This window comes from Pezoporus occidentalis, unplaced genomic scaffold, assembly GCF_034315485.1.
Source record: "Pezoporus occidentalis ecotype Australia unplaced genomic scaffold, CSIRO_AGI_Poc_V1 ctg129, whole genome shotgun sequence".
Classification (NCBI taxonomy): Eukaryota; Metazoa; Chordata; class Aves; order Psittaciformes; family Psittacidae; genus Pezoporus; species Pezoporus occidentalis.
Window position 1 is genome coordinate 2,150,361 of NW_026913092.1, and position 26,514 is coordinate 2,176,874.

Consider the following 26,514-nt stretch of genomic DNA (forward strand, 5'->3'; position numbering starts at 1 on the left):
TTTCATGAGTGTGTCTGGCACTTACTAATTTGCCCTTATCTGACAGTTTTACTCTAGTTTGCTGCAATGGGCTCTTCTCTTTTTTAAACAAATGCATCTTTTAATGCATTTGTCAGCTAGCTCGGCTGTAATTCATCAGTTTTGCTGGTTCTCTCCAGTGACATCAGAACAGGCAAAATGTAAGACAGCCGAGAAAAGATGTATACCTGGTGTCTCTGTAACAGATTAAACACAAAATCTGAATGTCCTTTTTCCCACTAAACAGAAGCCACATTTCAATACAAACAGGACAGTCCTGTCAAAAGCAGTGTGCTGAGAGGGAAGGAAAAAGGCATTTCTTTATAGGCCAACTGGTTCCTTGTGCTGTCCATATGCAGGCAGTCAAGTGACTCCGGACAGTGTTGAGCCAGGGAACTTATTAATAGAGGAGGAGCTTTCCAATGAAAGGAGAGCAAGAACTTTTACTGCAAAAGGCAAGCTCAGGGACTGGTAATACAATTTTGTGAAGGAGTCTTTATTTTAAAACCTTGATTTGCCATGAATAACAACGTATGGCCATTTTGTCACAAATGAAAGAGAAAAAAATTCAAATCTAGTAAGCTTTTTATTTCAAGTGCTGATTATTTACATTAAAGTCTATTTTGTTGTGCAGTATTATAAAATATAATAAGTTTTAAAGGAAAAGTAAAAATATTTTTTAATTCAATGTTTAATAATGTGTGCTTGCTTTCTTTTCCAACTTCATTTCAAAAACTAGTTTTTATTAAGATGACCCAGTTTTGCTGTAACCCTGATTTCAGTGAATTGAACAAATAATTCTGGTGAAGTTTCTGCAGTTATCTCTTCTATAAAAATCTGAAGTCATAGAGATAGTGTGAGATGCTGAATAGTAAAAGAAGAAGCTCTCAGGTTTCTAATCCCACTTTTATGTGAGGGTTTGAATGCATAAATTGAATAAAATGTACTTTGAAAAGTGACCTGACTAAAATGTGGTTATATACATGCGTACATAATGTAAATCTGAACTGTGTGATTACTGTGATTTTTGAGATTAAAAATAGCAGGCATCTAGAAGATGAAAGAGAAATCCAGGAAGATATTGTGTTAACAATATAATAGAGATTCAATCAAAGAAGTGTGAAACAGAAGGATTTTAATCCTGCTTTCAGCAGAAATCTCAATTTGGCCTTAACTATGGAGTTATTAATAAAATTCTTGTAATAATAAGAGGTCATATCATCTAGAGTTCATATATAATCATGTAAAGTGTTCTGAATTAATTATGGGACCTGGATTTTAATTTTCATCATTCATTTATTGCAACTAAAAATAACTTTTCCTTCTTTCTTCTGTCACCATTTACAAAATTGCTTCTGAGGAAAGAAAAAACAAAATTCCTGAGGATGAAGGCTGTGGGAATCTTGGGATTAATACTTAGGTGCCTCAATTCTGCTTATTTGCTCTATTATGTGTGTAAAATAATACACTATATGCCATGCCATATATTAAGGCTTAATTCCATCAGATTTCACTTGTACTACACAGGAGATGTGTTGTAGTGTTGGTTTTATTTCCTTGCCTAGCCTTCTTGGTTAATGACATAGTAAAGGACTAATTTGAAACTGCCATTTCAGGAGGCATGTAATCTTACCTTAGATTTCCATGTTTTGCCTTGCTATTTGTAGCTCTGTGTATCATAATATGATCTTTTTTCTAGATAAACTTTCAAAATAAGTACTTAAAAAATATTCTGATCTTAATTTCAGAGGTTAGCTGAAATATTTGTTTCAAAGTGTTCTACATCAGGGTCATTCATATGAATCAGGTCTTTTCTGTAAAGATACAATCTTTTTATTCATGCAGGTGGAAAGCTTTGTTTACTTTGTTTGGGTAAGCCACAAACAAAATTAAACCTTTTCCTCAGGTATATTTATTGCCATTAAAAAGCAAGCCTTAGACAACGGTGGTAGTTAAATTGCTGATGACCAGTATAAGAGCTAAGTTTACTCACAAACTGCAACAGAGAAGTGTTGCTCAGCTGGAGACAATTTTACTCTCAAAGACAAGTTTTCCTTGATGTTAAGAAGACTGTATAGATGAGAAACTTGATAAATATTATTTCTCAGTGTTTACAAACCCAACCATTAAATGAGACTCAAGCATCAAATGGGAGACACATATGACTTCTGCTTGGCTAGTGTGCCAAAAAATACCAGGTGAACAGCCATCCTGAGCTACTGGAGTGGCACTAATTTATTACTATAAAATGGAACAATGAATGGTGTTAGTCACAAAACCCTGGGGGTTGTGTCAAAGAATGAATGAGGAGTTGATGTAACTTTTCTGACTGTTTTCAGAGACCGATCTTTGAAGGGAAAGTAGAAATTATGCATTACTTGGAGATGCTTACACTGACAGTTGTGAGCTTTGCAGCTCTCCAGACTGGAAGCTGTGCAGTCTCATTAGCACAGAGTTGCTCCCAACCTGAAGTACAAAACTTAACAGCTTGTGCACAATACTGTGCTAATATTGGGCTGTTTCATATCCAGTCAACTCAAGCCAGGCTAAAATGAGCCAAAGTCACCCTGCGTTATAAACCTATGGAAGTTGATTCTTTAAATCAAAATAGATACGAATAGTTACTCAGGGAAAAAAGAAAAAAAAAAAAAACCACAAAAAAACTCCAAACAAACAAAAAAAACCCTACCCATGTATATGTTGGTTGTTTATTTTCTGGATCCTTAGAGAGTCTTGGTAGACTATCACTCTCCTGCTCTACTATCCACATTTCAGGTGTTTGACCTGGTGTCCATTGAAGAAACTGGGATGTCCCAAGTATTTTCATCCAAAGGCATAAGAACTGTGGGAAGTCTAACCAAATAAGTAACCTGATTATGAAAAATGGTGAAATTTCCTCCCCATGTTCAAATTTCTAGAAATTCAGAAGCAAATGCTGCAATTTTAGGCTCTTCTATATCTTATATTTTTTGACCAGAAATTGCAATCATCTCCAGAAGAAAAAAAAGAGACCTTAAGCGTAACACATGAAAAAACACTCAAACACATTCATGCATAAATTTAGTGTTGGAACCTTTTCTAAACGGATGTATATTATTTATGCCAGAGAAGGAAATTTGGGGAGATAATAGGAACTCTTCCAGGAGCTTCACTTGTTAGTTGTTGCTTTTATATGAAAAAGATTTTGAGGTTGAGGAGAAACAAAATACAACAAACAAAACAAAACAACAAGGAGCAATATGAGCACTGTTTGTTCATAAACATGAGAAACTTATATTAACTAAGTTGTTTTTTCTTATGTCTTCCCTGCCTTTCAGTATTATATGGTATTATACAGTCCAGATCCTCTCTAATACTTTTAGTATACTAATTTTTTTTTCCACTTACTTCCCCTTAGTTTTGTTTCTTTTAGTTTGGGAGGGAAAAGGAGGTAGACGGTTTCTTTTTTTCTGACGAAAAAGGTCCCTTGTCCCTTTTTCCTTTCATTCCAGACATAAATGCAAATTGATCTTTGGCTGTATGGATGATGATATTTGTCTATTTGCCTACTTTAGTAATGTCTCCTCTCTTCTGGCATAAATCTGAGCCTATGTTTGAACATGGATATGTTGCCTACCTATGGTATTAGCAGCAGGCAATGACACCAGTGACCCTCTAATTGCACAGCTCTAGTTTGCACTCAGATTTAAGTTTTATTAGTATTCCTTACCCTGTGCAGCAAAAATTATAAAAAAATTATGCATTTAAGTATGTGTATATGTGCAGAGGAGGACAGTGAGGATAGGTAGAAGGTGAGTTAGTTACTAAATTGAACAATCCCTGAAGAAATTTTAAGTTACTGCAGATCAAAATATATTTCAGCTCTGTGACCTTATCTTGAAAAATACCGTTGCCTCTGTGCATTTGAAGTAGCAAAAATGCTGCACAGAGGTCAAATAGAGTGAAACATCACTCAATGAAAGTAAATCTCAGTTGAATAGTTGGGTTATAAGGTGCTTTGGCAACTATTTCTAATTTCATTGAATTTCTTTATAAAAATGTTCATTTCTTCAGTGACTGGAAAGGGATAGTACAGGTTTGTAGGCCAATTCTTTAACTTGAAACATAGACATTTCCATTTAATTATTTTAGTAGTGGATTTTTGAACATGTTCAAAAACAATTGTTCACTTACTAAAAGTAGCTCAGTTTTCCATGTAGCTCAACTATGACCATATGCTACAAGTATTTAACTGAAGGTACGGAGAGTAAATTTGTTGTGATGTTTATCCAGTGCAGTCATACCTAGTACCTACTCTGGACTAAGAAAACATATTCATCTTTATTCAGACATGTGAGTACTAGGCTTAACTGAAAGCGTAGTGTATTAATTTTGTTTATTAATTTGGTTTACATTTCACAAGAAAAATAGTTCTTCCTTTAAGGAAGAAAAAAAGATGGGGGAGGGGGTAAGGGGAGGGAGGAGGGTGGATGAGAATAGCACTACCATCCTATAATTCCTAGTCCCGTGTGTCTTGTATGTGAGGCTTCTTTGGATGATATATCACATCATCCATCTGATGGCTAAGAAAGTGCAGACTAATGTCTCATAGAAAACAGTTACAGGTCAGGTAATGAACCTTTCTAGTTCGTGGAAGGGAATGAACCATGAGATTCAATTTATTCAAAGCAAAGGGGCAGCATTTTAAAATTGGAGTTGTAATTTGTGCTCTGGAAAGCATTTTTAAAGGAAAATACAAGATTTAAGTCCAAGTAAAAAATTAAAACATAGGGATTTTGGTTTTGCCTGTTGATGAAATTAATTATGATGAACACCATAAAGATCCCACAGACAACCTGAAATTTATCTCTTGATGCCAACTTTATGAATTTAGTCTCAGTTTTGGCACATGAATTAGTATATGCAGAACTTTTCTCTTTAAAGTTACCTGTGCTTTTCACCCTATGTTCTGTCTGTGGTTGGTTATCACCCTATTCCAGCAACTGCTGTCCCTTCTCCCAGCCAAATTGTTACACCAAGAAAGAAAAACCCTTTTTTTTTGTCCTGTTGATGATTAGCAACAAATATAGGAAGTAAATGAGTACCACATAAATGTTGTACAAATGTTGATTGTGTAGGTTAAACATTTTGATGTGCTACTTTTGGCTTCATTTTCTTCATAGTAGCTAGTATGGGGCTATTGAAACCATTCTTGAAGTAAATCCACAGAATTTTATTTTTTTTTTTGTATTTTTTACCTTGGAAGTTGTGATTTGGATGTCCAAAGTCCACATCCCTTCTGCTGTGCAACTTGCATGTTGAACACTATGTCCAGTAGTGTAATTTGGTTTTCATCATCCATTAAGAGGTTTTATCGCTGCAAGGATTTTGTATGAGCTGACGGCTAAGAAGTGTGGCTGATCTGAACCATCTGACCTCATCATGAGGCACTATAGGAAAAAGCAGTTCCATGATCAAATAAATATTCTGTATCTCTTTGTTAAACTCAAATGAAAAATTTATTTTATATCAAAAAAATGTCAGTTGAAGTTGACAAATTATTCTCATTGAAAATACTCTCAGTATTCAATTCCAAAAATATTTTTATCATATTTATTGAGTCAGGATGCAAAAAGTGTATTTGAATATAAGAATGTATTTTGTTGGCTTTATCTAAGAGGTCTTAATTTTGGTTTGGATGTATTCTAGGATTTAGCATAAGGAGAGAAAGGGAAAATCTCTGATGTTTTGATTTTGTGCTTGAAATTCATTGCAGCTAGACACATCAGTGTGCTTTCCTGATCAAGAAAGGTGCTTGAGGAGGCTTTATATCTGAGTCTTGTGGAACTTGGATTCCTGGTTCAATTAAATTCATTCTATTTCTTTATATTTGCTTCAACCAAAACATTCATGCTAAGGTTTAAAGTATGCTTTGTTGAAAGAAGCAAAGTTTTCTTCACAAACTCAAGTAGTAATGATTTTCATTTCCTTTGCCTAATGAGATTAAAGTTCTGAACTACTGTATTATGCTGGTGACCTCTTTCTCTTTGGTAAGCTGTGTCAAGTGTGGCAAGCATGTGGCATATGGGAACAGAAGAAATGTCAAAGTGGGGAGCAAAGATTTAAAAAATTTAATATCATTCGTAAGCTTTAGCTTCTAGACCTAATATGAATTAAAAAAAAAAAAAAAGGAAGGAAAATGCCAGATGCTACAATAGTACGGGTTTTTCTAAAACAGAAAAAAAAAGTGTACAAACAGATTTATATTGACTTTTTATAATCCATTGAGTGCAGGTTTACTGTAGCTAATATTTTCTCTTTAAAGTTCAGTTAATATTGTTGTTCTTTTCTAAGTCTTTTATGGGGTTCCTACTGGCTTTAAACTACTATGCTTTTCTATTTGGTAACATCTTCAGGAAAAGAGCATGTATCATAAAAATTTTCTAAAATAATTCATTTCTATTTCATAAGCAAATATATTCTTTCTTTAGCAGTCTGATTCTAAATTACGCAATGTTAACACAATTTTTTTTTTTTTTTCTTTTCAGGCTGTTATATTCCAATTTTGGTAGTTATTAAATAACTACCAAATAATATTTGGTATTAAATATTTTGGTATTAAATAAAATTATAGTATTTTTATATAAAAGAAGATAAATATACTTAATTTAACAAATTTTAAACTGACAGTGGCTACATTTCTTATTTTTGCTGGTATGCATTTTCTAATTCATGGCACTGGGTGCTGCACTGTGTGCTGGTAGTAACCTTCAGAGTAAAGTCAAGAATTTATTTTTCAGTTGAGCCATTTGCACAAAAACTGGGCTCTTGGAAATAAAAAGAAATGCAAAAGAGAAGGAAAATATGTCACTTTCTGAACCTAGGATGATCGTATACATGTACACAAATTAGTGAACCAAAACTTTAGCAATATTTGTTATCAGTGTATACTTTTTACTATTTTTAAGTTATGTAATTGCACAACATAGAACAGGTTTTTCTCAGTTAGGAAGGACTACTATGCTGTAAAAATAAATGTGTAACCTGTTGCAGAGACAGCTACACAGAGAGAGCAGTTTGTAGTTTTTTTCCTATCTTTCATCATTGTTTAGCCCTGCCAGTAAGGCAATGAAAATCCTCATCTGACCTGTCCTGTGTCAAAAATCTCCTGTCTGCTAATGCAGTGTTGTGCATTGCCAGGCTATACATTGGTGCCAAGACAGACATCACCAGGCCATAAAGCCCTTCCAGACCTCACTTCCTCCATGCTGACTTCCCTCCTTCTGGCCAGGCTCAGCCTTTGGAGCTACCTCTGCTCCACTTAACTGCCCGAGAACAGCTATAGGAAGAAGACATTCTCTCCTCAAGTGTTAAAAATGTTTCTGGAGTGTCTCAAAACCACCAATGACTACCAAAACCTTACTTAATAGATTTCATATGGCACCATACGTTTATATTAACCTACTGATATAAGTATTGACATCATATCCCTGTCCAAGAACACACACAGTTAATCCACTTGAAGTGGTGATGTGCACTGAAGATTATTTTAAAATTCCTGTCAACTTTGGGAGAAACGAAGAACTTGGTCATCTTGAGTAAAGAAAAACAAAAGCCTTCCTAGAACTGCTTTAAACTCTTAAATGCTATACTGTTGTCGTGGTTTAAACCCAGTCAGCCATAAATCAGCCACGCAGTCTCACTCTCACTCCCCCCCCTTTTCTTCCCGCCACTCCCGGAGAGATGGGAAGGAGAATCAAAAGAATGTAACTCCCACGGGTTGAGATAAGAACAGTAACTCAGGTATAACACAAATCACTACTGCTACCACCAATAATAATAATGATAAAGGAAATAACAAGGGAAGAGAATACAATACCACCCGCCAACCGATAATACCCAGCATGACCAAGCACCAACCTAGTCCAACCGTGCAGTGAACTAGCCCTTCTGGGTAAATCTCAGTTACATCCTGGGCATGACGTGCTGTGGTATGGAATACCTCTTTGATCAGTTTGGGTCAGGTGTCCTGTCTCTGCTTCCTCCTGGCTTCCCCTCCTCCCTAGCAGAGCATGAGACTCACATAGTCCTTGGTCAGTCTAAACATCTGAGCAGTAACTAAAAATGTCGGTGTTATCAGTGCTGTTCCCAGGCCGAAAGATAAAAACACAGCGCTGCACCAGCTACTAAGAAGGAGAAAAAATGACTGCTACTGCTGAACCCAGGACAACTGTGTTTTAACTTCTGTTTAATTGCATGTAGGACTGTCTGTAGGCAATAAATAGTCATCAAAATCACTAGGAATTGTTTGCAATTAACATATAATTTGACAAAGAATATTGATCCAAAATCAGCTTCAGTATATTATCTCTCTCCAACATTTCCAACAGTGAAAGTAATGTAGAACAGGTTAATAAACAGAAATATGTGCTTATTTTTAATGTATTCTGTTGCTGTCAACCTCATAGCCTAGGTATATGTGATATATAGTTAGAAATTATAATTTTTGAAACAAAAGTAAAAAATTGATCCTTTGAGTCAAAGTCTGTTAGAAATAGTGTTTCTTTAGCTCTCAGCTCTTCTGAAACACTCACTGCAATTCTTTTAATTTCTGCAGTTTTAGTCACATAGTCATGATAATGCAGCTTAAGAAATTTCCACCAGCTAAGTCACAGCAGCAAGGTGTTTGCACTTTCCTATGCACGTGTCGTAATTTGATTAATTTTAATCCTGTTGTATTGTGAACTAATCTTCTGAATTTTCTCATATTACATCATACTGCCATGTCTATACTGTTATTGTAAATGGACAGAATATCTGTGAGTTGAAAATGAGTAATTGAAAGAAGCACTAAAAATGGGTAGGTGTTGGCTTTCAAGGTAGTTGTTGATCAGACACCAGCCGGGCATTAGTCTGCTTTTGGGGGCTGTGAGTGCTTTTGCATCACTTGTTTGTTTTGTTGGTTTTTTTTTTTTGGTTTGGTTTGTTTTTTTTTTTTTTTGGGGGGGGGGTGTTTTTTTGGTGTGTTTTTTTTTTTTCCCTCTGTTTCCTTCACTTTAAACTATCCTTATTCCAATTAATTAATTTTCTAACTTTCCCTTTTCCTGTTCTCTCCCCTGTCCTATTGTGTGTGGAGCTTAACGATTGGGAAGTTGTGTGGGTGCTTGGCTGCTGGCTGGGATCAACACACCAGAACGTGATAGGTCAGCAAGGACTAGGCTACCTTTAAATGTGTCTTTACTAAGCCTTCTATTTTATGTGACATGGTGAACTAGAAAAGAAGAGGTTGAAAGAGGCAAGAGAGACTGAATGAGCATTGAGGAAGAATTCTTTGCTTAGAGTAGAAACAGGAAGTTCAGCATGAATTTGTTCTTTTGGTTGCTCTGTCTTGCATGGTATAATAATGATCCCATTATTAAGACAGTGATATAGTGTGGTTTATTTCATAGCCTGAAATCACACAAAGAAATAACTGAGTGAATGATATTTGTCCTGGACCCTGTATTGTGCTATTATGTGTAGCACTAGCTGGCAGCCTATTAAAATAGAGATCAGGGACTGTTAGCATTTATATGGAGGCTGCTCTGGAATTTCAAAGCTGTTGAATTATTCAAGTATTTTCCAATTTATAAAATAGAAGATGATTGACTGCTTGATGATGTGATGATAGAAATAAAAACGTTGAAAAGTCTTGAGTGTGTTTTTTTTTCCCCACAGTTGTTTTGAACCAGCGTATATGAAAGTCTTGATTGTGTGTCAGTGGCAGCCATAGCTGAGAAGGGAAACATTACGTATTTTCTTTTGTCAATGCCCTGCTTTTACACAAAGAAAATAAAGAAAACACAGTCAAAACAGAAATGAACTACAGTTAGAGTACAGATCCCTCAATCTATTTAATATTAACGAGTCTGAATTAACATTGCTGTCCTCTGTCCCTGTTTATAAATGCAGTAACACAAGTGCTTAACATGCAAATATGAAATACTTTTAAGGTACCAATGTCAGTAGAAAAATGTAAAGATCTATATGAATATTAAAGGCATCATGAATATAATTAGCCTTAGGGTCTTGGAAAATGTTTGTTTACATGCTTCAAGGAATTTGAAAACCATTATTTTAGTTAGGATTCTGATACGTCCAAGTTTTTCTACACTGAAAAATGCACGTGCTCTACACACCACATGCAAAGTGTACATAGGAAGTGTCAGTCACAGTGCACACATACTCTCATCTGTCAGTTTTCACAGTAATATAATTTTTAAGGACACAGCAGTCTATTTTTCTGTCCATAATTTGGTTTTAAGCCTTTGTTTGTACTCTTTAGTTACAGTGGAATAGGAGCATTTTAAGCACAGATAGATAGTTTTCTCCTGAAATGCCACTGTTATCAAAAGTATCACAGAAGGGTGTATGTGTCTTATGATGATAATGATGAACTTCTATTATATCTGTCAAAATTGCATTAGCACTTTCTCGTAGATGGAGGCACATTGGCTGAGCAGTAGTATGAGGTATTTCCTGGAAAGATTTTTTAGGGTATTAATGCTACCAGCTGTAATAATACAGTGTTAAGTTAATTGAATGCCAGTGTTGGCAGAGTTTAATTGGTATAATATTTCTGTAAGCAGGAAGAGAAGCATTTTCATGTTCACTTTAATAAAAGTAAGAGGATACATGTTTTCTTAACATTATCACTGAATGTAACTGTAATAAATCGCAGTATTACAGAGTGGTTGAGGTTTGAAGGGACCTCTGGAGGTCATCTGGTCCAAAATCCTGCTCAGGCAGGGCCACCTTGAAATATTTGTCCAATACGATGTCTACCTGACTTCTGAAAATGCCCAAGGATAGAGATTCCACAACCTCCCTAGGAAACCTGTGCCAGTGCTCAGTCATCCTCACAGTGAAAAAGTGTTTCCCAAAGTGCAGAAGAGCCTACTGTGTTTCTTCTGGTCCTGTCACAGGGCACCAGTGGAAAGAGCCTGCCTCTGTCCTCTTTGCACCCTCCGGCATTTATATTTAAATAAGTGACCCACTCAGCCTTCTGTTCTAGGCTGAACAGCCTCGGCTCTAAACCTGTGCTCATAGCAGAGGTGGTCCAGTCCCATATCCATCTTCATGGCCTTTTGTTGGACTCGGTCCAGTCTTTCCATGTCTCCCTCATACTGGGGAGCACAGAACTGAACACTGTTACTCCAGGTGTGGCCTCACTAGTGCTGACTAGAAGGGATGACCTCTCTCAGCCTGATGGCAATAGAATCATAGAACCATAGAATACTTAGGGTTGGAAAGGACCTTAAGGTCATCAAGTTCCAACACCCCTGCCATGGTCAGGGAAACCTCACACTAAACCATACCACCCAAGGCTCTGTCCAGCTTGGCCTTGAACACCACCAGGGATGGAGCATTCACAACTTCCCTGGGCAACCCATTCCAGTGCCTCACCACTCTTACAGTAAAGAACTTCCTCCTTATATCCAATTTAACTTTCCCTGTTTAAGTTTGAACCTGTTGCCCCTTGTCCTATCACTACAGTCACTAATGAAGAGTCCCTCCCCAGAATCCTCATAGGCCCCCTTCAGATACTGGAAGGCTTCTATGAGGTCTCCACACAGCCTTCTCTTCTCCAGGCTGAACAGCCCCAACTCCCTCAGCCTGTCTTCATACGGGAGGTGCTCCAGTCCCCTGATCATCCTCATGGCCCTCCTCCGGACTTGTTCCAACAGTTCCATGTCCTTTTTATGTTGAGGACACCAGAACTGCACACAATACTCTAGGCGAGGTCTCACAAGAGCAGAGTAGAGGGGCAGGTTCATCTCCTATGACCTGCCTGTCACGCTCCTTTTGATGCAGCCCAGGATACAGTTGGCTTTCTGGGCTGCAAGCGCACACTGCCAGTTCATGTTAATTTTCTCATCGACCAACACCCTCAAGTCCTCTGCAGGGCTTCTCTGAATCTCTTCTCTGCCCAACCTGTAGCTATGCTTGGGATTGCTCCAACCCAGGTGTTGGAACTTGCACTTGGCATGGTTAAACTTCATAAGGTTGGCATCAGCCTACCTCACAAGCGTGTCGAGGTCCCTCTGGATGGCATTCCTTCCCTCCAGCGTATCAACCGAACCATACAGCTTGGTGTCATCAGCAAACTTGCTGAGGGCACACTCAATCCCACTGTTCAAATGCCTGGACTATTGCAGGTCAGCATACCTTTGAGTTCCAGTGGACATACAATGCCTGCATATTCAACATATTGTTAAGATTCTCCTTAAAACTCAGGAACTGAACTTTGATCATTTTCGGTATTTTGATACTGTTCTCTCTGGTTTTGCTTGTGAGTATGGACTACCTGTTAGCATGTTTGCCTAAGCTTCCTAAAGTGGACTGCAGATGTTCCTTAGCACTTTTTTAATGAGGCATACCATGCTGAAATATAGTCAAGGATATCTGCTCTGCATAGTTAAGCCTTGATTCAATATGAAGTCTTAAAACAGGGTTCTGCTATATGTTGTCATGGATTCATCAAGCTCCAGGAACTGGAAACCGTTAGAACTGAATATCCTGAGAAAGAAAACATGACTAGTAGACTAATATTATAAACGGAAGTGTACTAACTTAATTAGGCAGTAAAAGGGAATATTACAATTTGATAATAAAGTATAATGAAGAAGCTATTACATGGCAACTTATATAATGAAATTAATGCTACTTAGAGGCGCCTGTTAATTCATTTTTGGCATAGGGATTTAGAACCAGAGAGGAATAGTATCATCTCAGAGAGAGAATGCTCTTTCAGAAATGTAAAAAAATTAACAGATCAAAGATGTAAATAAGTTCTGAAGTAAATGGAAGTTATTTTCTTAAGTCTTGTGGGGAAGCTAATAGTGTAGCCTTGTCTCCACTCACTTAAAAGTTCTGCAAGGATACATCTATGTCTTACTAGAGCCTTGTAAAGGTTAGTAATTTTTAGGGACTGTTGGGTAGGAAAATTGGAACAGGGACATAATATTGTCCCTTCACAGTATTAAAGTAAATGAAGGAGGAGACAATCTGAAGATAAATATTTTTTCTCTGCGTGAATTTCTTTATGTGGCTTCTGTTCACAATGCAAGATGATTCTAAAGTTTTTAGTCTTTTTTCCTCCATCTTTCAATGTTGTATCGTCTTAGGCTATTATTTACACAGAGATAGGTAGAGGTGTTTGTGTCTTTTTTATTTTACAATATATAATAAGTACTGTGGTATTATCCAAATGTGAATCTCAGAAATTACTAATTGGCATGCTATTCTCCCAAAGAAGAGCTGAAACATGTCTATGTTTAAAGTGCTAATATTGCTTTATCTTCCACAGTATCTTGAATTCCCCATTAAAGTCAGTATTTAACTAACTATAGGGTGAGAGGCGTTTGATGTGACTTCAGGTTTGCGTAAGTTGATCTAAGGTAACTAGCTGTCTAAGCTCTTCTGAAGTTAATAAAAGGAAGTGGCAAATTCAAAGACCAAATATGTGTATGGGCAGTAGATATTAATTTCAAGATGAAATAAAAATGATTGGATTAAGACTGTGATTAGCTAGCTGAGGCTGGACACCAAGTTTTCAAGTGAATGAACCTAATGGTCAATTTCCATGGCCGAAAGTCCTTAAGGAAAAGAAAACATAATCTTTTGTTAAGGAAGCCAGTGTAGAAAGTATCTGTTTTCCTTCTGTTGTTTTGGTATTCTTGTTTTCTAACTTAAAATAGTGGGAAAAAGGGAGGGAGCTTTGGTGTTCTTTTGAGGGTTTTATTTTTTTGCTGGGGTTCAGAAAGTCAAACATAGAATCATAGAATCATAGACATCTAGTATTGCTTTCTGATGAACAGTTATTGTGCGACACTGTTGGTAGTGGCTGGCATTATTCAACAGAAGGTCATAAATTCCAAGTCAGATATGCTTAACTTGTTCTTAAACAACTAATAAAAAATACTGCCATTCATATTCTTGGCAGTATCTTTTTGCACATTTGCTGTGATTGCTCTTAAATGTTCTTTAAATCTAACCCATTTTCACATTTTTTTGGCTCAGGTCACAGATCCTTATCCTAATGTCTTCTGAGACTGAGCACCTTCTTTCATTTACATGGTTACCCTGGAGGTATTTTACTAATAAAATTCACAGACACTCCATCTACCACATGTCCTGTGTGTCACACTGATTTTACTCCAGTATTTTAGAACTGGTCATGCTGGAGCTGCACAAAAGAAAAAAAACAATTGCTCAGTTAGCTCAGAAATTAACAACACTTAACACAAAAATCTTAGAATATGTCTATTCTGCATAGACAAGTACATGACATTAATACTGTGATAATGCAGTTAATTTTTTAGAGATCAAGAGTACTGCTAGTCACTCAGTGGATCTTTTCGGAAATTCAGTACTTCCCCACAATAAGGGTTGCTGTATGAATAGTGCTATCTGAAGCCTTTGATAATCTCTTGTCATTTTCTCTTCTCTTTTAGCTGATGGATGCACTGATTGGTCTGTGGATTACAAGAAATATCAAGTTCTAGTGGGAGAACCTGTTCGTATAAAATGTGCACTCTTTTATGGATATATTAGAGCTAATTACTCCCTTGCCCAAAGTGCTGGACTTAGTTTGATGTGGTACAAAAGCTCTGGACCTGGGGATTTTGAGGAACCTATAGCTTTTGATGGAACTAGAATGAGCAAAGAAGAAGACTCCATTTGGTTCCGACCAACAATGGTACAAGACAGCGGGCTCTATGCATGTGTGATAAGGTACCATATTTTATATCCTGCATTTTAATTAACCACTATGAAACAAGGGTCTTAATAGTGAGACTTTTTGTGCCAATGAAAAATGTTTTCTGAGCATGTCCATATATACTTACAAACATTTTTTTTTACTTTATACATTTTTTCTACTTATTATCTTAAGAAAAGAGTAAGTTTTCAGATAGCAACTAGTTATTAAATTGGGATGAAAATAAAAAAAAAGCAACAGAGAGAAAATCTGAAAATTAAGCCTTACAAGCAGTCTTATCTTACAAGTTGTGCTTTACTGAGCAGAAGGTATTGTTAATATCCCATTTTAACAGTTCTGAACTTACAGGTATGGCACAGATAATGCTTTAGGATGTAATTATTTGAAGACAAGTCTTCTATATGATACCAAGTTTCTTTTGCTACTAATTCTTCTGTTGAGATATCTGCTGAAATACAGCGATGTAACAAATAACTTAGTCTGGCTATTGCTTCCACTATCTTATTAGGGGTTTATTTATTTGTTTTCCCAAAAAAGTACTTCTCTCAAACCAGCTTAAAATGCTGTTTGATTGTCACAGTTCTTCTTTTTACAACTAAAGTAATAGTTCTGACCAAAAAAGTACCACTTCAGATCTCATTTCAGTGTAATAGTAAAACATAACTATAGTCTTTGGTTTTGCAGCTGTATTTTCAGGAGGAGAGATCCTAAAATGTATTCAGCTTGTGTGAATATGCTTTGTTTGTAATAAGATACATGATTCATCATTTGTTAAAGAGTAGGCAGTATCTCCTGCTGAATTCATCCATCTTAGAAAAGAACCAAAAGTCATGTAATGGTATGGAAGAAGTTGTCTGTCAGCTCTCATTTTAGCAAAAGTGGAAGAAGAAGAAAATACAGATAAAGTTAATTCCATATAATGCATAATTTAGTCAAGAGTATATCATTTTCTTCCATGCACTAGAGAAAAATGAAGACAAGGCAAATAACTAAAATGACTTGCATATAATTTCAAAACAATAGCATATATTTTTTCTTTGTCTCTCAAAAGATGTTCACAGGTGAGCTTTTATTGTTCCCTCTAACAATTCAAAAAAACCAAGTTGTACAGGTAGTAGTAATATGGGCCTCCTATCTTTCATGTCATCATTTAAGTTTGATTGTAACATCTTATTTCAAATTGTACTTTAAATCGCTGTCCTGCAAATGCTTACCTCTGTGCATATAAACAACACACGGGCATCAAAAAATTTAAGCATCTAGATACTAAAGAGATGTACGTGAATTGTTTACCTCTTCAATATCCATTGTTTTCGGGACAGAGAGGAATTTAGCCACCATTAAAATATAGCTAAAACTTTATTTAGTTACACAGGGATAGGTGTCTATCGCTATTTTAGAGACACTAGGCACATTACCAAGACATTTGCAAAGAATGACATATATGGCATTAGATCTGAAGGAAGCTGAATGTGGGATACATTTGGGCAAGCCACATGCCACTGCACATCCACTGTTAGGTAAATAAAATGAGCTTTTTGTGGCTTTTCAGCTAAACCATTTGCTGGGCTCCATCAGACAAACTAACAGCTACAGTAGGAGTTTAGACATAACACACAGGTATATGAATGTAAGTGGGTCACAGAACTAAAATGCCTTAAGCTGAATCCCAAACTAACTTGCATATTCCTGGCACATACATTGAAATGCACTGGTTGATGTGAAAGTTAAGGAACACATCTCTGTACTCAGAGCTGTCATGAGACTGACATTTTAAAATGTTAAACTTATTTGAAGACTATAAGGTAAGAATGTAATGTGATTGAATTAATTTATAATCTAAGTTCTTCTGAAATGCAAATCTAAAATAGTGGTTGAGGGTCCCAAAATTCATCAAACTGACATAAAAGCCATCAGTTCAATAAACAAGGCACTTTTTTGGTAATTGGATTAACATTTCCAAGATTCTGCACAAGTGAGTGTTACAGATGTTCCTTTAGAAAAGGGAAAGAAAAGCTGCAGCTGAGATTCTTTTGTCACATTCTAAGAAGCATCAAATATTAGATGATCTGTGGTGAAGTCTTCCATGACTTTTTCAGAAGGGTTGAACCTGAAAAGGGCATGTGTGCCGTAACCCAGAAAGGTTACAAATAGAGTGGAGAGACTGAAGAGAATCTGCTTCCTGATGACTTTCTGGTGCAGTTATGGTAGGAACAAGTAAAAATGGGTAAAAGGTGCTATGTTTTCAGGATGTCTTTGGGACAATTCAATTGATTCTTGCTTCCAAAGCAATTAGACTAATACCCCCAGACCAAGACAGATCTAAAGCTTTCCTAGCAGAAACTCCTTCATGGTCCTTGTTCTGATCCTTGCTTCTTTCTCCTCTGCCTTCAGAAATCACCAAAAGGCACCCAACAGTGCCAAAAATGAAAAAGAGGTTGTGTGTTTCCCAGCATACTGAAGATTAAAAAGGTGAAGGCCCTGCCCTTCTTTCTCTTCTCTTCTCCTCAAGCTTTTCCTCTATTTTGATTAAATTATAAAAAAATCCCATGACTTCCACTTTATCTGATATAAAAAGAAAGGAGAGACATCTTTGTTGGAAGTCTTTGGGCTGGGGCTTTTTTACTTATCAAAGAAGTGTTCATGTGTGCAATAGAAAATTTAGTAAATGTAAGAGAATGACATGATGACAAAATTTAAAAAGTGAAAAATGTTTGGGCTTTGATTCTTATCTATGAGGAGAAATATTTGAAGAAAATTTCGATGCAAATCAGGTGAATTTTGTTTAGACTGGATATAAGGAAGAAATTCTTTACTGTAAGAGTGGTGAGGCACTGGAATGGGTTGCCCAAGGAAGCTGTGAATGCTCTGTCCCTGGTGGTGTTCAAGGCCAAGTTGGACAGAGCCTTGGGTGGCATGGTTTAGTATGAGGTGTCCCTGCCCATGGCAGGGGTGTTGGAACTTGATGATCTTAAGGTCCTTTCCAGCCCTAACTATTCTGTGATTCTATGAATATTTGGAAGCTTAACAAGCTTCTCTCTAACAGAGAGAAAACAAAATCAATCAGTTGAAATAAATAGGTGAAAGTATCAAGGAAAAATAAGTAGACAGTACTTAAATAAAAGTTATCTTTTAATGTAAGTTTTCCAGTATGCCTAACAGTTGTTTCTTTCTTTTTTCCTTTTTTTTTTTTTCTTTTATTTTGGCAGTCTGGTAAATAATTTTACTGAAATGCATACTCCTAGACAAAAGCACTAGTAAGAGATTTTCAGGTGTGGTGTGCTGTGGGTTTTTTTGTTGTTATTTGTTTGCTCTTTTTAAAATAACTTTTAATGGTAATATTATTGTTCAGGAGAAAATCTTGAAAATGAAGAAACATAAAAAAAAAAATAATCCAAGAACTGGAAAAATCTTAAGATATCTCTAAGCTCATATACATGGCTTCTGATTTCTCTGTATTTTGGCCATGTAGCATAGCTGATTTATTTTCCTTCATATGTCTAGCTAATGAGGACCAGGCACTTCCCCCTACTCCCCTCCCCCCCAAAAAAAACCAAACCAACAAACCAACCAACCAACCAACCAAAACCAACCAACCAAAAAAAAACACCAATAACAACATCCCCCCCCCCCCAAAGTTTTAAATATAAGAACAAAAGAATAAATAGGGGGAATAATGGGAAGACTAAACAGCCGTCTCAATTATTTTGAGGACTTACATTACTGCTTTTGAGCATAAATTTTATGCCTCTCCTTCTTGAAGAAAAATAGTATCTCTCATCAAAAAGAGCAGCATAAGTTACAGGAAGGTGGATAAACAAGTGAAGAAGAAATGGAAGAATAAATTATTAGCTGATAGAATTGTAAAGGTAAGCTATCAGTATTCTCTTGTTGGAAAACTTTGTTCTGACTTAAATCTGTTTTGCTTTTTTTTTTCATCTGTAAATCTTAGAGAAAAAAGAAATCACTCTGTTTTTCTAATAGTGTCTCTAAACAGTTTTTGCATGGTTAATATTTTACCCATTTTTACTGTGGCAAGGTTTCTTACATACAAGTGTTTTAAGCAGAGATAGCTATTCAGATGCATTATCCCTGTTTTTAAGGGTATCTTCCAGTAGTCAGACAAGTCCATCAAAATTTACTAATCTGAAAGACTTCTAATAAGAATGGAAATTTGAGAATAAATGCTAAGGCAAGTCTCTATTCTATACACATTTATTTTTTTAAATAGCAATACCTTTTTGCTAAAAAAAAATTAAGATCCAGACTCTCAAGATAGTATATATCTTGAAAAAGAGTTATTGAATGTTAATCTGTTTCCTGGGACTGAGAAAGAGGGAGATTTGAATTGAATATTTTCTAAAAACATTGGTTTCGTCAAGAATAGTTTGGTTTAATAGCATCCATTCTCAAATGTACATATAGATAAGATGTTTGACCAGACATAATGCTTACAAGCAGACATGGGAAGTAAAGAAATATTTGTAACACTGAAAATGATATTATGCCAATATTGCCACTGTAGAGGAAATCTAATGACATTTGCATATTCAGTGCTTGCTCAGTGCTGCCATCTGTCAAAGTGATGTAGCCTGGTGCTGCTGATTTCAAATATAAGACTGACCCAACAGATCTTGAGGTGTTTAACTGCAGAGGCTGAGAAGATGATCCAAGGTCAAGATTGTGTCTATAATCTTAAGTCAGCCTTTTAATGCAGGAAGCGTTTTGATATAGCCTCAAGTGCTAAATTTGGACTTCATTTAGAGAGTTAATCAAGACTGGACAGCGCAGAGGGCTCCCATTTTCACTTACTGCTATAGTCTATGCTTGTAAATGCACACACACATATAACCACACTTGCATGCTCCCATATGCATACATATATTTTTATATATGTATATGCATGCATAGTGAACTGAGAATGAATGGGAAGAAGGGATGGTCTAAATACAGCTGATGAGGACATGCTTGAAAACTGGGTTTAACTTTTGTCTGTGACAGATTTCTTATGTGAGCATGGCCAAGTCATTGGAAGAAATTTGGCCTTTCTCTTTTTGGGGTCACACTGTGGATTCTGCCATTCTTTTTCAGGATGAACTGGAAAGAACCTCTGTAAGGCATGATTTCAAGTTTTAGTTTGATGTAATGCTGATGATAACAGCTATGCAAATTAAATTTGTCAATCAGCAGGAAATCTTTATAATATGACCTTGCCATGATTCTGGCATTTATGTTTTTTAGCCATGCATGCTAGATATTGATATAAACTATTTAAAATACATGTCAATGTATAAGGAGATAAGGTGGCTTTATTTGGTTTAGCTGTTTTATCAGAATTAATTTTCATACATATATTTGTTGTCTGAGAGTGAAAAAGATCCCAACATTTTATATTTAATGCAATTATATAATGGAATTTTATTTGGGGCTGTGTGCAAAAAAAAAAAAAAATTTTGCCTGATATTTTAAGTTACTTTATGATATCTTTGAAGAACAGAACAAGCTTTTTGTATACTTTTTTCAGTTTTTTAAAATATATAGTGAAAAGAACAAATAACAGTTATGATTTCTTTTTCCCCCTTTGAAACAAGTTTTTCCACTTCCTAGCACAAGGTGAACTGGATAGATTTATCAGCACAGGATAACCAACTGTACAATCAGCTTTGTTTGTGTGATGTTCTTGTGTTTTTAAGATCAAATTGTCTGTCTTCTAAGGGCATAGAGTACAGATTGAAGTTCATCACCTTCAACTGTGGTTTATTAAAGTGACAGATTGCTCATTTGAGCACAAGTACTGATATCTGTACAGTGGCATTTTTATGACATGCTTTTGTAGTATTTGTAGTAGTGTAGTATTTGTGTAGTATTTGGGGGTTTTGTTTTCTGGATTGTTTTGAGGCTTGGGTGGGGTTTTTGTTTGTTCATTTGTTTATGTTTTGGGGGGTTCGTATTTTTGTTTTTTCCTCCTGAAATGTCTGTCTACCTTTTCTGGATGTTATGATTAACCCCACTAGGTATAAGCAGATTGGTTCAGTGTTTGGTCCCAGGTGTAGTTCTGCCTTAGTATTAATTCTAACCCTACTGTGTTCTTGTAAAGTTTTATGACAAATTAAGGGAATTCTTACAGTATGTGTTACCTAGCCTCATGCCCACACCAGGCAGGTTGGGGATATTTATATGGTACTAGACGGGCTTTGAATTATGCATTCAGTGACCAAATAGGATGCCTATAACAACTCTATAAAGGGGGGACAGGAGGGGATGGATGATATTCCAGTGTACGAGACATCACATCTGTATGCCTTGGTCTTTCGATGTCTCGTAGCACCCAAAACATGTCCTGGTTAACCAGTGGGGCAATATTTCAATAAAGGCTTGTGGAGAACTGCAAGGTGAAGTGTTGGAGAACATAAGTGATAAGGGAAAACACAAGTGATTTTTATCCTATAGGCAGGTCAACCTCATTCAGGACCTGGGGGAGAAGACGGAGGGAGGGAGTGTGCCATTGGTATCGGCAGTTGGAAAGAAGAACATGAACATTTCTTTGGCACTTCAAGAGGAATCTTTCCAATACTTAAGGACAAAATTTAAGAAACTACAGCCTTTCACTTTTGCAGAGAAGCTGCTATTGACCCAATTTCCAGTTCTTATTTCATCTGTTATTCTGAATTCTCATGTTTAACATTGTGCTCTGTCATTCAGAAAGTGGGCTTCAGTTGTTGTTGCTTTTTTCTTAAACCAGCAAGAGCTATTTCTCTCCCCCACGATTACTAGGAAAGGTGCTTCTGCGTTTTTGCTGCCTTAAGAACTGGAACTGTTCACCTTCATGCATAGATTTCAATATGTATATATGTATATTATTTGGAGATAAATATATATGAAATATACATGCATGCAAATGTATCTGCAGGTAATAACGGAATTAATGTTTCTGAGGCCCTGCTTCACAGCTACTCTCAATCTAGATGCCATGAACACTATTTGTACATGTTACAAGTAGCAGTCAGTAACCCCAGCTGTGGTATATTATTAAATGATGAGCACATAGTCAAATACATCCTCATGGTTGTGTTTTTACAGATAAGAGGTAAATGACAGTCACAGACAGCCTCTTTATGTGTGGCATTATATCTACTAAAATAACTGTAGTTCATTGTATCTTCACGATTGTTTAAAGTATGACTATTAATGTGGCACTTTACTCCCAAAGGTTGAATTAAATGCATTCAAAGTTGTGTTCATTGTTAGTATTACATAATAAAGGTAACTTTGTAGCCAAAAGCAAAGATGTTATTAGCAGTTTTCTTGGTTTTTTTTCATGTTTGTGGATTCTTGGCAAAGACACAGTCTTACAAAAATTTAATTTATTTCAGCATAATATTTCAGCATAATATTTGCAATTAAGGCAAATGAAAAATAAAACTCAAAACCTTGTCCTTTTATGGAAATGTACTTCCAGAATGCCACACTCAGTGGTAGGGAAAGAAGGGTAAAATACCTAGACCTCCTGGCTTTGTATCTGTCAGCACCTGAACAGAGCAGATACTCAGTCTCAGCAAACCCCAGGTCTTTCTACTGGAATGCAGACAAGGGACATGTGGGATGCAGTATGGTGCCACATAACACTAACAATAAAGTGTAAAAAATCAAAAGATGAGCCTTCTGAGCAAACATCTTTACTCAGTTTACTACAGGAGCACTGAATATGCAATATTCCAGGACTGAAAGGCATCAGTTTATCCTACTGTTCCCACCTGAGCTGAAAAAGAGTCTGTGCACTTAAACTAATGCTTTTAGAAACAATTCCTTCCCAAATAAGCAAGGAGTTATAATATTACCGATGTGGGGAAAGTATGAGTACTTTTCAAAATCAAACTGTTCCCTCTAAAAGTGACTGAGTTTTGACTGAGATTCTAGCTTCTTAGGCACTGGAAATTGCCTGGTAACTCCAGTGGGACCTGTACAGTTACCAACTCATATTAAAAGTTTCAGAGGTGTTAAATATTAACACATTTTTTCCTTCTGTCATTGCTAGGTTGTTTTAATTTGAAGTGTATTTCAAGTGTTGCTGGTAACATCCTTTAACCACATGGAGTCTTAACGTGAATGTGGGGATACTCAGTTAAGCAGCTGGAACTCAGGATTTGAGTCTATATAAGTTACACATGGAGTAAGCTAAGATTTTTCTCAGCTGCTTATACATTCATTCCAGTACATGTCATTTAATGGTCACTTTCACTCAGTCAAGGTTTATTTGAGGAGAGTTAATCTAAGAATAGAAAAGTGCAGTTAACTCTCCAGTGAAAAAAACCTAGCTCTTTATGAATTGTTTGGCTCAAGTTTTCAGAACAGGGCAGAAAAAGGAAAAATAATTTCACTGGGAGGTTGTAGTCAAATATTCTATTTTGAAAGGTGATAGGTTAATGAAAAACTTGGGTAGTGCAGTGATAAAACTATGTATGACCTTATAAGGAAATTAAATCCTTTGTATTCAGTTCAAGATATTCAGTAAGTAAAACTGAGACCTGCATACTAAGTGGCAAGATAGAAAGATGAGATCAGAGCACATTTACTGGGGATTCTACATCCATTGTACATCCAGAGTACCAAATAAGAAGAAGAAGTGGCTGAGTGGAGGAAAGACTGGGGAAAAAGAATTGTGCTCATGATATCTAAAGATAACATTGTAATATAGGTATGCAGAGTGTCAGGATTAAGGAAACTTTAATTACTGCATTCTTTTACATGTGATTTTTTTTTTTACTTCACTTTTTTTGTTCATGCATTTTAAATCTACATTTTGCATGGCAGTAGAATTGTAGGGATTTAATTTTAATGGGGTGTGTATATCTTGTTAAAATTAATATGTCGTCTCTGATTCTTCTGTGAATTTTACGTCAGGCGCTATGGCACTGAAGGTAGAAACTCTATTAACAAATTAAACAGATTTAATGTTATATAAAACTTAGTCCTTGTCCTTAAAAACTTCTCTAAGACGGTGACGAGATTTAATAGAAATGCACCCAGCTCTCCAATTTCTAAGTTTTATTGTTCTCTTGGGCCCCCATATAGGAATGACCAGGGCAAGTGTTCCTGTACAGGCAAAACTCAATACCAGTGGTGATGCTGACAATGTGTCTGATCTCCCTGGCTGCTACTTGCTGAAATACCCTCTCCCTAGAAGATTCCCTTTGCATTAGCATTGCTTCCAGGTTTGAAAAGTTAGTCCCTTTTCCTGCTGACAGCAATGTTGCATTAATTCACGCATCACTTGAAATCTGATGACCTCAGATAAATGCAAGATCTACAGGACTTTTATGGTACACTGATAGTAAATACTCCATTCATGCTTACTGAAATTGTTCATTTTTCCATTTGCCTCTCAACTGCTGAAGCATGCGTACTCCTTTATGGGCCCAAGTAACACCCTCTCAAGCTTGCGGCTGTTCATTATACAAGGGTTGTTATATTAGGACAGTTGTCTGGCCTGAAATAGTGCCCTTGCTTTTGAAAAACTGTTCAGTTTTAACACTGTGAATAGTTTCCCTTGTTAGAGAAGTTTTCAGGTTTTTTTTTTCTTATTTATTTTTTGTGGGAAAGTTTATTTGGGGCATCATTCTAAAACCATACAGTTCCCAGCATTAGACTTTTTAGTCACAGAGGGTCTTCAGCAGGGAATGAAGGAAATCAGGGATTCTCATATTGCTCACCAGAGAAAAACTACCCACTTGTTAATTAGAGTAATAAACCGGCAGTGTATGTGATTATGTACCATTTGTTTAAAGTGGTACTTCTAAGCTGTACTTTCTCACTCTTTATGAGAAAATTCCTCCCACATATCTTCAAATTTATGGGTGTTCAGTGCATGAGGAAAAGTGGCAAAGGCCAAATGAAAGGAAAGCAGCTAAAGTAGAAAAGTTTGGGTGAATTTTCATCTCCCTCTTTGCAACATGTGCTTATAGGCAAAATAATAAGATCAATGATATTAATCAGTAAATACCATTTCTGTGGGCTTGATATAGTCTGAAAAATTTGACCTGTATCACCTTTCATGATAGTTACATTTTGTCAGTGAAAAAAATGCCATGAACAAAATGTAAGAATAATACATTAAGATCCAGATTTTTCTGAGGCATACTTCAAGCACTGAAAATCAGAGTTCCCCAGTCCCACCAGGACAGAAGAGGCAGGGCTGGTTGCTAGATGAGTTAAGTCGTGCTGGACAGTGGGTCCCTGCTGTATCTCTCAAAGAGACGCAACTTACGTGTGTGTCTCACACATAGCATAAAGTGATTTACATGGGGCAGCAGGTGTTGTCTTATGTGGCATATGGGGGCTGTCCAAACATGTATATTTTCCCTCTAAAATGATTGGAGGGGGGGTAAAAATATGGATGAGGCTCTTATCGCAGGCATAATAATCTTGCATGAAACAGAATAGGAAGTATATTATGAAAATCTTAACTTTGGGAAACTACAGTGAATCCTACTGTCAGTTTCTCTTCTCAAAGTCTCATTTAAATGGAGACTAAATGAGCAGTTTGCTTGTGTTTCAGTCCCTTGCTGCCACTGAGAAGATCATAGGCATGCAGTAGTTTCTTTGAGATCCAAGTTTTGCTCTTTGGTATTTAGAAAACACATAAAAGAAATTTAATTTGAATGACAGGATATTATAGACTCTCTTGTTTCAGGAGTGTGAAGACTGCTAAAGGGGGAGTGATATTTTTGAGTGAACAGCTACATGATTAATAAAGTTTCGAGCATTTTATATGCAGCAACATCTGTCTCTTTCTGATTCTTTAATAGTTCTACCTGGAAGAGATGTGAGAACCAGATTTGTTTGTTGCAGTGTGTCAAATTTGCGCATTTTACAAGTTACAATACAGAAATTATATGTCTTTGTATTCAATTAATTTTGAATTGAATCATGGATGCTATTTCTTTTAAAAATATAAATAATCACTGTGAGTAGAAAAATGGTTTAAATTTTTCTGTCACCAAAAAAGGAGAGAATATTAAGTTCAAGGGGATCATCATCTGCTACTGTTATGTAGCAATTAATAGAATTTAAAGAAGTAATTTTCATGTGTTTAGACTGATTTTGATGTTGCAATATAGTTGCAACAATCAAATTTGTATGATTTACTCATCCTGTACTACACCTATAAGTGTTGCTGTTTATTGTTCTTCTGTTCTCATTTCAAGTTCTTAAAAGCTGTTTTTTCAGTCATTTCAGCTTCATTAGTTAGCAAATTGCCACTTCAGTTAAAAGAAATTTAAGGGATTTAACATGCAGAGTATGCCAAGAAGGTCTTTCCATATCTACAGTATTGTGATCCTGACAAGGTCATGTACTTATATGAGCTAATGCATTTAGATAAGTTATGGCAAAAAATGATCTATGTCTTGTTCAAAATGAGCCCAAACTCCAAAGATCACAAAAAAAAAACACAAAAAAAAACAACAACAAAAAAAAATCAAAACCAAACCAAAACCAAAACAAAAACAAACAAAAAAAAAACAAAACAAAAAAGGGATATCATAATTAACATTGTTTATACTGTACTGAATTTCTATGTTTACCACCAAATCTTTATCATACAATTTTAGGTAGTCCTGTGAGGAGCAGGGGGTTGGACTCAGTCCTTATGGGTCCCTTTCAACTTCAGATATTCTATGATTTTGTAATCTCTGTGGAACTTTCTTCCTATAATCTTGAAGATACATATTTTCTCCTCAGATTAAAAAAAAATGATG

At 36.1% G+C, this 26,514-nt stretch overlaps 1 protein-coding gene across 3 annotated transcripts in view; it reads left to right on the top strand.

Moving 5' to 3' along the window:
• The window catches only part of IL1RAPL1 (interleukin 1 receptor accessory protein like 1), a 723,738-nt gene that overhangs the window by 384,099 nt on the left and 313,125 nt on the right, over window positions 1-26,514 (top strand). For all 3 annotated transcript variants that reach the window (XM_062608066.1, XM_062608065.1, XM_062608064.1), the window contains one exon: window positions 14,493-14,772. In XM_062608066.1, coding sequence (XP_062464050.1) covers window positions 14,633-14,772 — 140 coding nt within the window. In that variant the 5' untranslated portion in view covers window positions 14,493-14,632. The remainder of the gene's footprint in view (window positions 1-14,492; window positions 14,773-26,514) is intronic.